The following is an 11,264-nucleotide window of genomic DNA, read 5'->3' as shown; positions in this document are numbered from 1 at the left end:
AACAGCACAGTGAACTCGCAGCTGAAAGCAAAACAGGCTTCCTTATCTGATTAGAATGTTAGGTTTGTGCCCATATCTCTACGCATGTTAAAGAAGATATCCCTGACAGACAGGACGCAGCATGTGAGGCTGGAAAAGCACATCTCGGACCCGCAGACCCTCAGCATAGCAGCACCGCAAGGCTGCGTACTCTCTCTTCTCCTTTATTCTCTCTATACCAACAACTGCACCTCCACAGACACCTCTGTCAAGGTTCTCAAATTTGTGGATGACACAACCCTGATTGGACTAATCCAGGATGGGGCGGAATCTGCCTACAGACACAAAGTGTCACAGCTGGCGTCCTGGTGCCTTCATAACAACCTGTACCTCAATGCTCGTAAGACAGTGGAATTGATTGTAGTCTTTAGGTGAGCTCCCCCTCCCCTCCCCCCACTCACCATCAACAACACCACAGTCACATCTGTGGAGTCTTTTAAGTTCCTTGGGACCATGATCTCCAAGGACCTGAAATGGGGGGCCACCATCGACTCCACAGTAAAAAAGGCCCAACATAGGATGTACTTCCTGCGGCAGCTGAGGAAACACAATCTACCACAGGCAATGATGGTCCAATTCTACACGGCCATCATAGAGTCTGTCCTCACCTTTTCCATCATGGTCTGGTTTGGCTCAGCCACCAAGCATGACATCTGGAGGCTGCAGCGAATCGTTCGTTCAACTGAGAAGGTTGTTGGCTGCAACCTTGCCTCCATTGATGAACTGTACACTGCAAGGGCCAGGAAGCGAGTGGGTAAGATCATCTCTGACCCCTCTTACCTAGACCACAAACTCTTTGAAGCACTTCCCTCTGGAAGGCGACTCTGGACTGTCAAAGCCGCCACAGCCAGACATAAAAACAGCGTTTTTCCATGAGTAGTTGCTCTACTCAATAACTAAAAGTCTGTAGCCTCCTTTTGTTCTGGTATTTTATTGCCGACAAACGCTCATCATACGTTAACCTACTCATTCCTGAGATCATTCTTGCAAACCTCCTCTGGACCCTCTCCAGAGGCAGCACATCCTTCCTCAGATATCGTGCACAAAACTGCTCACAATATTTATAGATTTTTCGATGGCATTAGAACAGTGCAATGACAAACTGTCATGGGTGTAAAGATAATAAAGTAAGGGGCTAAGGATACAGCATTGAGGTCAGCTGTGTTGATATTCAGTGACAAGGAGGTGTTGTTATCAATCCACACTAATTGAGAACTGCCGATAAGAATGTCAAGGATCCAATCGTAAATGGCGGTAGGGAGGTCCACGCCTTAAAGCTTGGTGATGAGTTTGGAGGGGATGATGGTGTTGAATGCCGCGCTGTAATCAGTGAACAGCAGCCTGATGTATGTGTTCCTGTTATCCAGATGTTCCAGTCTAGATTTATATAGGACCAATCTCTGATCTGCTATCTTGTTTAACAAGTCCTTATTAAAGGTCCTAGGGAACATTGAATGAAGCCCTTATCTCTCATTATGAATGGGATCTTAATGATCATCAGTATGTACAAGGTTCATCATTGAAAGTTAGTGACTAGTTCTCTCTTCATTCCAACCTCTGCCCCGTGGAGTCTCATCATTCCAACCTTTGCCCCATCATCAAGAAGGGGTGGCACGGTGGCACAGCGATCGAGTTGCTGCCTTTGAGCGGCAGAGACCCGGGTTTGATCCTGACTATGGGTGCTTGTCTGTGCAGAGTTTGTACTTTCATAATGGCCGCTTGTCTGTACAGAGTTTGTACATTCTCCCCGTGACCTGCATGGATCACCGGTTTCCTCCCACACTCCAAAGACATATGGGTTTGTAGGTTAATTGGCTTGGTATAATTGTAAATTGTCACTAGCGTTTGTAGGATAGTGTTAATGTGCTGGGATCGCTGGTCGGCGCATACTTGGTGGGCTGAAGGGCCTGTCTCTATGCTGTATCTCTAAACTAAACTAAACAAAACTAAACCCAGGCACTTTATTTCCATTTTATTCACACAAAATTATTAACAACTCCCTTCAGTATCTACCAGTCATCTTCATATTTCGATAAATTACATGGGCCAATTAATCTACCATCCTGAACATCCTAGGGTAGAAATTTTGAAGTCTAGAAGGCATGGCCTTAATCTGAAAAGGTCAAAGTTTAAAAGAGATGTGCGAGGCAAGATTTTTACACAGAAGGTGGTGGGTGCCTGGAACGCAATGCCAGGGGTGGTGGTGGAGGGAGATACAAAATGAACTATCGCAGAGAACTGATAGGTCAATAAGAAGCTAGTTATGCTGGTGAGAAATCTAGGACTCGAGTCAATCTTTTCAGGCTGGTGAAGATGTATACATGGAGAGTATGATAGAAAGTTAGACCACAAGCCACTCTCGAAATAGCTTCTGTTGACCAGGAAGAAACATTTTCCGCCATCTCTTGACATAGAAACATATAAAATAGGTGCAGGTGTAGGCCATTCGGCCCTTCGAGCCTGCACCGCAGCATATTCAATATGATCATGGCTGATCATCCAACTCAGTATCCTGTACCTGCCTTCTCTCCATACCCCCGATCCCTTTAGCCACAAGGGCCACATCTAACTCCCTCTTAAATATAGCCAATGAACTGGCCTCAACTACCTTCTGTGGCAGCGAATTCCAGAGATTCACCACTCTCTGTGGGGTCAAGGAAAGAGCGTTCACGTCGCGGCCCTGTTTCAACCAATCTTTCCACCACCACGCACAAGACGCACAAGAAGCGCAAGACAGACACCATTGTGCAGATGCCGAGAAGTGTGTTCAGCTCTTGCTGAACAACTTCTAATCTTGTGTGTGGACTCGATAAGAAGAAGACCACTCTCTGTGTAAAACATGTTTTTCTCATCTCGGTCCTAAAAGATTTCCCCTTTATTCTTAAACTGTGACCCCTTGTTTTGGACTTCCCCAACATCGGGAACAATCTTCCTGCATCTAGCCTGTCCAACCCCTTAAGAATTTTGTAAGTTTCTATAAGATCCCCCCTCAATCTTCTAAATTCTAGCGAGTACAAGCCGAGTCTATCCAGTCTTTCTTCATATCAAAGTCCTGACATCCCAGAAATCACTGGTGAACCTTCTCTGTACTCCCTCTATGGCAAGAATGTCCTTCCTCAGATTAGGAGACCAAAACTGTATGCAATACTCCAGGTGTGGTCTCACCAAGACCCTGTACAACTGCAGTGGAACCTCCCTGCTCCTATACTCAAATCATTTTGCTATGAATGCTAACATACAATTGGCTTTCTTCACTGCCTGCTGCACCTGCATGCCTACTTTCAATGACTGGTGTACCATGACACCCAGGTCTCGTTGCATCTCCCCTTTTCCTAATCGGCCACCATTCAGGTAATAGTCTACTTTCCTGTTTTTGCCACCAGTGGATAACCTCACATTTATCCACATTATACTGCATCTGCCATGCATTTGCCCACTCACCCAGACTATCCAAGTCATCTTGCAGCCTCCTAGCATCCTCCTCACAGCTAACACTGCCCCCCAGCTTAGTGTCATCTGCAAACTTGGAGATGTTGCATTCAATTCCCTCGTCCAAATCATTAATATATATTGTAAATAGCTGGGGTCTCAGCACCGAGCCTTGCGGTACCCCACTAGTCACTGCCTGCCATTCTGAAAAAGACGCATTTACTCCTACTCTTTGCTTCCTGTCTGCCAGCCAGTTCTCTATCCACATCAATACTGAACCCCCAATACCATGTGCTTTAAGTTTGTATACTAATCTCTTATGTGGGACCTTGTCGAAAGCCTTCTGAAAGTCCAGATATAACACATCCACTGGTTCTCCCTTATCCACTCTACATGTCACTGTCCTTTAAATGCTCTAATTGTACCAACCTCCACCACTTCTTAAAGCTGTTTTACATACCCACTGTGAGAAAAATGGTGCGGGGTGAGAAAAGACTTGTTTGTGTAAATTGAATTGTGTGTGTGTCTTGTAGGAATTATCTCTGTTTGTATGACTGTGGAAACTAAGTTTCGTTTGAGCCTCACTGAGGTTCAAATGACATGTGATAAATATTCTATTCAATTCAATTCAAAGGAGACATGAAGTGGTTTTCAAAGCTAAGCTGTGCACATTGAAGGATTGTAGATTGAAATATTCATGTTGAGCCCAGGCTTTACTTTCATAACTGTCTCTTTTCTCCCCACCATCAAAGGGATCTAGAGGAGGTGCTGTCTCAAAAACACAGCCAGCATCATCAGGGACCCACACTACCCTAATCACACTCTCATTACATTCCTACCATTGGGAAGAAAGTATGGGCGCCTGAAAACTGTAACCTCCAGGTTCAGAAACAGCTTCTTCCCTACAATCATCATCCTGTTGAACACTACAAACTACAGCTAAACTCCGAACTACGAACTACCTTAATTACACTCAGGACTTGGGGGCGTTTCTTTAGTCTTTGCATTATATTGTTTGTTTGTATATATTGAACTCTTTGTTGTTTATTGTGGAGTCTATTGAGTACTAAGTTTACATATCTGTTGTGCTGCTGCAAATAGAATTTCAATGGTCCAATAGACAATAGGTGCAGAGGAGGCCATTCGGCCCTTCGAGCCAGCACCACCATTCACTGTGACCATGGCTGATCAACCACAATCAGTACCCCATTCCTGCCTTCTCCCCATATCCCTTGACTCCGCTATCTTGAAGAGCCCCATCTAGCTGTCTCTTGAAAGTATCCAGAGAACCGGCCTCCACTGCCCTCTGAGGCAGAGAATTCGACAGACTCACAACTCTCTGTGAGAAAAAGTATTTTCTCGTCTCCGTTCTAAATGGCTTACCCCATTTGGGGAAAGGTGACAATAAAATGAAGGAAGAGATCGGTAAGGGTGTCAGGGGTATGGGGAGGAGAATGTCGCTGAGAGGGAAAGATTGGTCAGCCACGTTTGCATGTCAGAGTATACCTGATGGGCCGAATGGCCTAATTCTGCTCCCATAACTTATGAACCTATTATGAAAACACTCTTGATTCTTGATATGGGAAAAAAACGATTTCAAATGTACTGAATTAATAATATTCAAACATATTCAAATGTCCGCCAAGTCTACGCTTGGGTTGGAGGTGGTGCAAGTAAACCTTTGCCTTACCTGAAAGGACTGTCATGGTCCCTGGATGAAGTCGAGGGAGGAGGTATAAGGTGTTGCATCACCTGCAGTTGCAGGGGAAAGTCCCTGGGGAAAGGGTTGTTTGGGCTGTCTTCAGTTTATCTGAGATCAAAGGTGTGAATGGGTTCCATGGGGCACTGTGCACGTCCACAGACAACTGGGGCAAAAGCGTACCCAACGTCGCCCTCATTCTGATGGCCATGTTTGTGCATGGCTGCATCAGGCTGTGCGTGGTCAAATCTCATGAACGTTGTGTCATTACCTACACAATGTGCCCAGTCAGATGGACATCGCCGCACTGCCTGCCCTTTGTGAAAAGGTTTTTCCAGACCGACATCTTCAATCACATGCCCATGGGCAGTGGTTAGCATGGAATATCCTGCAGACTCAATGGATCCTGTGGGGTAGTTTCCTGACTAGACTGCCCAGTTTGTAAAATGCCTCATTGCCAGACTTCACCAACAAGCACCAAGAGCTCGCTTGGCTGGTGTTGAGAGGACCCCTCCCAGTCGGGCCCTTCTTCTACCATCAGTCTATATTATTCCCGAAGTGCGCTGCCCTCAGGACGGCTGCTATGGAGGACAGACGGTTGCCCACTCTTCGCAGAGTGTGGCTTTGTCAAGAAGGTCTGGAGAAAGACACAAAGATCCTTGTCATGGTTCGCCCTGAGCAGCTTTGTAACAGAGGAGTCTCTGAATTAGCGCCTATTCCCAGGGCCAACCCCAGAGATGGACATCAAGTGCTGCTGAAAGACCATTATTTCAGTGAAAGACGTTTTTTGGTCTGCCAGAAACTTGCTGATCTTCTACCATGAACCACAGCAAGGTGTCTGTTAGGGAATGTTGCTGACTGGCCCATTCCAGACTTCAGGAATACGTGCTGAGGGACGCACTGAAGCTCAGTGCAGCCAACCTGAAGGCTCTGTGGGGAAGGACCACAGCGAGGGTCCTTGCACCGCTGGACATTGAGGGGCTGAATCCGATGGGGACACCCCTCAAACAGGGAATGGATATCACCCCAGGGGTCCACTTGAGTGTCAATGTTGCAATGTGTAAGGGCAAAGGGAGGTGATAACACTACTGGGTATAACATTAGCAATATTGATCCCAGAGACAATGTTTAAAGACTTTTGCATGGTTTGTGTATATATTTTTTATTGCGAATAAAGTTTATTTTTGAATCTAAAACAAACTCTCCTCTCAAAAGGCAGCTATGGCTGGAAGTCAATTGAAAATGCAGAGCCTGGAATTTTAATGTATTGCTAAGCAAGCAATGTTAGGCAAGTTTACTGCTTAGTAAGGGTGTCAAAGGTTATGGGGGGGGGGAAGGCAAGAGTATAAGGTTGAGAGGGGAAAATAGATCAGCAATGATCGTATGGCGAAGCAGACTCATTGGGCTGAGTAGCCTAATTCTGCCCTTCTGTCTTATGGTTTTAGTGGGCGAGAGGCAAGGTGGGTGGATGTACTTGATAGACCAGCCTGGCTGGAAGAATGACCTGACCCAAGCTACCCCTCCGTCTCAGACATCCCCTTGAATAGGTACTCAAAATGCTGGAGTAACTCAGCGGGACAGGTAGCATCTCTGGATGTTTTGGGTCCAGACTCTTCTTCAGACTGCATCAGGGGAGAGGGAGACACACAGGTGTGGAATGGTGAAGTGTGAAAACGAGATATCAAAGGGGAGGGGGTTCAAGGAAAATGTAGAATGGATCATTGTTTGCTACGGGGAGGTGACAAGGAGGCAAATAAAGATAACTTTTTAATCAGAGTGATCGGTGAACTAGGATGGGGAGGGATGGAGAGAGAGGGGAAACAAGGGTTACTTGAAGTTAAAGAGAGTAGGTGAACGCAACAGGACTACAGGAAGGTTGCAGCAGAAGGAAGACCATTCGACCCATCGAGTCTTCAAGGTTCTGTGTGATCCAGCTAACAAACCACCGGCTTCAATAAGCCGCTTGTTGTGAGCCGCTCGTGTGTTTCCTCTTTCTCAGCAGCTCACAAAATCCCGCATGTTTTTTTGTCCCTTTCTGACGCCTTTTATTATTTCAGATTCAGATTTGTCAGATTCCGATTCACATTTATTGTCACATGCACCACATAAGGTACAGTGATATTTCAGTTACCATGCAGCCATACAATTAAAATAACACCACACAATTAAAAGGAATGATAGAACTTAACATAAACATCCACCACAGTGAGCACTGTGATGGAAGGCAATAAAGTTCAGTCAGTCTTCCTCCTTTTGCTCAAGCCCCCCCCCCCCCCACACCCCCACACCACCCCCACATAAACACATAAAACATACCGAGAGGCATTTACACATACATTAGACATACAAAAAAAAATGACTGACAAACTGCTGCCGAGGCTGCCGCGCACGTTTGCCATCTGTTGACGCGCGTTATTCGCTGAGCAAACGTTGCACCTCTTCATAGATTTCTCTGGTTGCCTCCTTGCACTCGTTGAAGATCCTCGCATTCAGCCTTCTCTCCAGAGTCGACACCGACACGTTGACAACTTTCAACTCCGGAAATAGCGTTCCCATGAACGCAATGGAGAAATCTTCGTTGGTAGTTTGTGGATTTCGGGTTGCTTCCACCTCTTCAGCCAGGAAGCGATCGTTCTGGTTCCTGGGCACCGTGCAGCAAGCTGCCGTCCAGACCAGCCCGGGTATTTGAACCCTATTCTTTATAGTCCCATGATTGTAATCGTCAGAGCCTGTGACCAGGTACATGCGACGGCCGGAGTTATGGCATACATTTGTCAATCCCTTCACGACTTTCTCAGTGTAATGATACCATTTCACGTTGGCTGCTTTTTCCTGGGGAACGGCATTAGTGAGGGTGCAGCTGGCTGTTGCACTCTCTTGATGGTTGAAGGAAAACGGGTACAGATGTCCTCGCTGGTAACCTGATCCTTCGTAATCTGAATCCAATGCCTGTTTGTCACTGGTGATTAATTTGATTGTCTGCATATTTTGGTCGTAGGTACAATTTTCAATCTAAAACCAACAGAGATTAGTGTACAGTATTTGAAATATTAATATAATCAGCAAGTGAGATATCTCAATTAACATCAGTTCCTGGATCAACTGTTGTGGATAAAATTGCTCGTGGAGGGAAAATAGGTGGTCAATGAAAGCTGAATGAAAGCTAAAGGTAATCCTTATAAGAATTACATTGATTATTACTTTGTAATTATACTTTGTATATTATTTGATCGACGCGCTGGTGCAGCATATAGAGCTGCTGCCTCACAGCGCCGGAGGCCCCGGTTCGAGTTATAGGGTGGTTGCACGAAAGGTCATTGGGTCATAGGGCTCGATGCACGGAGCCGCTAAATCCAACTGGAAGACATCCGTCACTTCCGGTACATGTTATTAATGCTGGAAACGCGTACTTTCCTACCTGTTAAAAACCGCCAAAATGTTGAATTTGTGCGCTGAAAAAAATTGTGGGAGTCGGGGTAAGTGTGAGAGACATGTACCCAACTTTAGCATTCCAAACGTGAAGCGAAATGAAGGTATAGAGAAGCGAGAACTGAAGGGACTACAGCAGCTAAAGTGCTTGGTAAACATTGAAAATATTGGGAATTATCGCGTTTGCTCACTGCATTTCATCAAGTAAGGCATTATTTGTGTTTTTTCTTGATTCCTTTGGTATCTAAAAATTCTCGGAAGTGATAAATCTGGCTGTAAATTTTTCTTCAGATGCGTTTTCATTTTGTATGTAAAACCCGCGAGAACCATGGGAGATTAAAAAAAATTACAGCCAGATTTATCACTTCTGAAACATTTTAGATGCCAAAGGAATCAAGAAAAAACACAAATAATGCCTTACTGTTGATGAAATGCAGTGAGCAAACGGCAAATGTTCGCCAAGCACTCTGGCTGTTGTTGTCCCTTCAGCTCTCGTTTCTATCTACCGTCATGTCTCCTCACTTTTGGAATTCTGAAGTATGCTAAATGTCTCTCAAGCTTATCCCGATTTCCATAATTATTTACAGCGCAATAATTGACAATTTCAGCGGGTTTTAACGGGCCCGCTACGCTGGAAACAATGGTAAGTGCCTACCTGCAGTTCATTGCGTGTAATCCATTTGGAGTAGCGTAGCAACAGTACGGGTCATGGGTCGTGACCCGACTGCCGTGAAACCTCCCTATACTGCTCATACCGACTCTTTCCGAGTTATACGGTTCATAGTTCAGTCATGGTCAGCCATGAATGAAGGGGGCCTAAAACTGTTCACAGTTCATTGAAACACACGCACGAACATTTATTCACAAGCACCTGTGATCGTATAACTATTTCCCGATTCAAATCTTGCCTCAGATCGTTTGTGGAATCTTGCTCCGGGTGCTTTGACTCATCCAGTATTGATGCCTGTGGCTAATCTTGGTTCAGTCTCTGTGTCCTTTCACACCTGACTTCAGACATCATTGCTGGCACCAGCACCTGACAAAATCAAGGAACGTCGCTGTTTCTATATAGAATCCTGCAGCACTGAACCAGGTCCACATATTGGTGGTTTTGTGACCAGGTGCTGGTCAGGCCAGATTTAGAATATTGTGAGCAGTTTGGGGCCCCATATCTGAGGAAGGATTTGCTGGCATGTGAGAATGATCCCTAGGATGATTAGTTTAACCTTTGAGGGGAGTTTGAAGGCTCAGCAACCTGTACTCACTGGAGTTTAGAAGATGATTTCATTGAAACTTACCAAATGCATAACGCACAAACAAAGAGAATGCCAATGGGCACAGACCTGACCAGTTGCTCTTACCTGAGGCTCAATAAACCATTTGACAGGTCTGCAAGTTTTAGGTTTTGGATTGGAGTTGGTATAACTGTAGGCAGAATAGACTGGGATCCGCAGGTCCGTCCGGTACAGGGTGGCAAAGTGATAGGCGTTCGCATACATCTGGCAGATCTTGACCATGCTGTCCTTGTTTTCCTCATTTTCAAATCCCTGGGGCGCAATCCCGTCCTTGAAGAACCGCTGACATGGCTGGAAATTATTAACCACTTTCCCCTGCACTGTCCCAGGATAGGCGATTGCCAAGAGCAGGAACCAGACGGGACCACTAAACCCCATGGGCAGAATGCACAAAGTGAGCTTCATCACCTGTTTGGTAAATGGGTGATCAGATTCACTCCCACTCCTCTACCTTATTCTCTCAGAGCTAAATTCCACAAGAAGGAATCTTGTGTAAAACTGCTCTCTGGGTTTGTGAAAGAAGTCGATGTTCTGTTCCTCAGTTAGGTTCCTCTACCCCCTTTTATATTGAGAGAAGCGAATTACCAGGAATTCTAATAATATTCTTCTATGACGTGACACTAATTAGTTGGTTCCTCCTGCTTGTTCTTCTGAAGAAAATGCTGATTCGTGCAACTGGGGCTCAGTTTGGAGATCGCTTCAATCCTCCCATCCACATCACTGTCCCACAAAGGACCAAACATTCAGAACATGGAGATGGCGTTTTAGAATTGGGATGAAGTGAAATATCCCAAACCAGAGGATGCTGAATCTTTGGAATTCCCTACCCAACATGGCTGTGGGGGCACAATCACTAAGCATAATCAAGGTAGAGTAGACATTTGATGCGGAGATGTGGAGTTAACGCTGGGATTAGTCATGGTCTTATTGAATGACAAGGCTGCCATGAGGGGCTGAATGATCTCGTCCTGCTATGATTTCTTGGGTTTTCACCAAGTTTCTTTGTGTTCATCGTGAAGAACCTCACTGCATTCCCTAATGCTCCTTTTAACCAGGCCGAGAATAATGGGAGGCAGGGGGCCACCAAGAACAATGAGGGGACCTGGTGGTGGGGGGGAGGGACGGTGGGTATGGGCGGGGGAAGGAGGGGGGATTTGATTACTGTCATGTGTGGCAACAGGGAGTAGATAGGACTGTAGGACTCTGTGAACTTTTGTAACTTTGTCGGTGCCAGACATAGAAACATCGAAACATGGATAATAGGTGCAAGAGTAGGCCATTCGGCCCTTCGAGCCAGTACCGCTATTCAATATGATCAAGGCTGATCATCCTAAATCGGTACCCCATTCTTGCTTTCTCCCCATATCCCTTCA

At 45.6% G+C, this 11,264-nt stretch overlaps 1 protein-coding gene across 1 annotated transcript; it reads right to left on the bottom strand.

Annotated features, from left to right (window-relative positions):
• Window positions 1–7,475: 7,475 nt before the first annotated feature.
• Window positions 7,476–10,450, bottom strand: LOC116976255 (endonuclease domain-containing 1 protein-like). Its single transcript, XM_033025967.1, has 2 exons — window positions 9,958–10,450; window positions 7,476–8,179 (listed from the first exon to the last, which is right to left on the bottom strand). The coding sequence occupies exons 1-2, from the start codon at window positions 10,294–10,296 to the stop codon at window positions 7,580–7,582; spliced, it is 939 nt and encodes a 312-aa protein (XP_032881858.1). The 5' UTR covers window positions 10,297–10,450; the 3' UTR covers window positions 7,476–7,579.
• Between the last annotated feature and the right edge of the window lie 814 nt (window positions 10,451–11,264).

The sequence above is a fragment of the Amblyraja radiata genome, chromosome 8, assembly GCF_010909765.2.
Source record: "Amblyraja radiata isolate CabotCenter1 chromosome 8, sAmbRad1.1.pri, whole genome shotgun sequence".
Lineage (NCBI taxonomy): Eukaryota > Metazoa > Chordata > Chondrichthyes > Rajiformes > Rajidae > Amblyraja > Amblyraja radiata.
Note: the sequence above shows the minus strand (reverse complement) of the source record. Positions and strands in the feature narration are given on the sequence as shown.

Coding starts and splice junctions, on each gene's coding strand:
- LOC116976255 (XM_033025967.1), bottom strand. CDS start 10,296: ATGAAGCTCACTTTGTGCATTCTGCCCATGGGGTTTAGTGGTCCCGTC. Junction 8,180..9,957: donor AATGGTTTATTGAGCCTCAG/GTAAGAGCAACT, acceptor TGTTGGTTTTAG/ATTGAAAATTGTACCTACGA.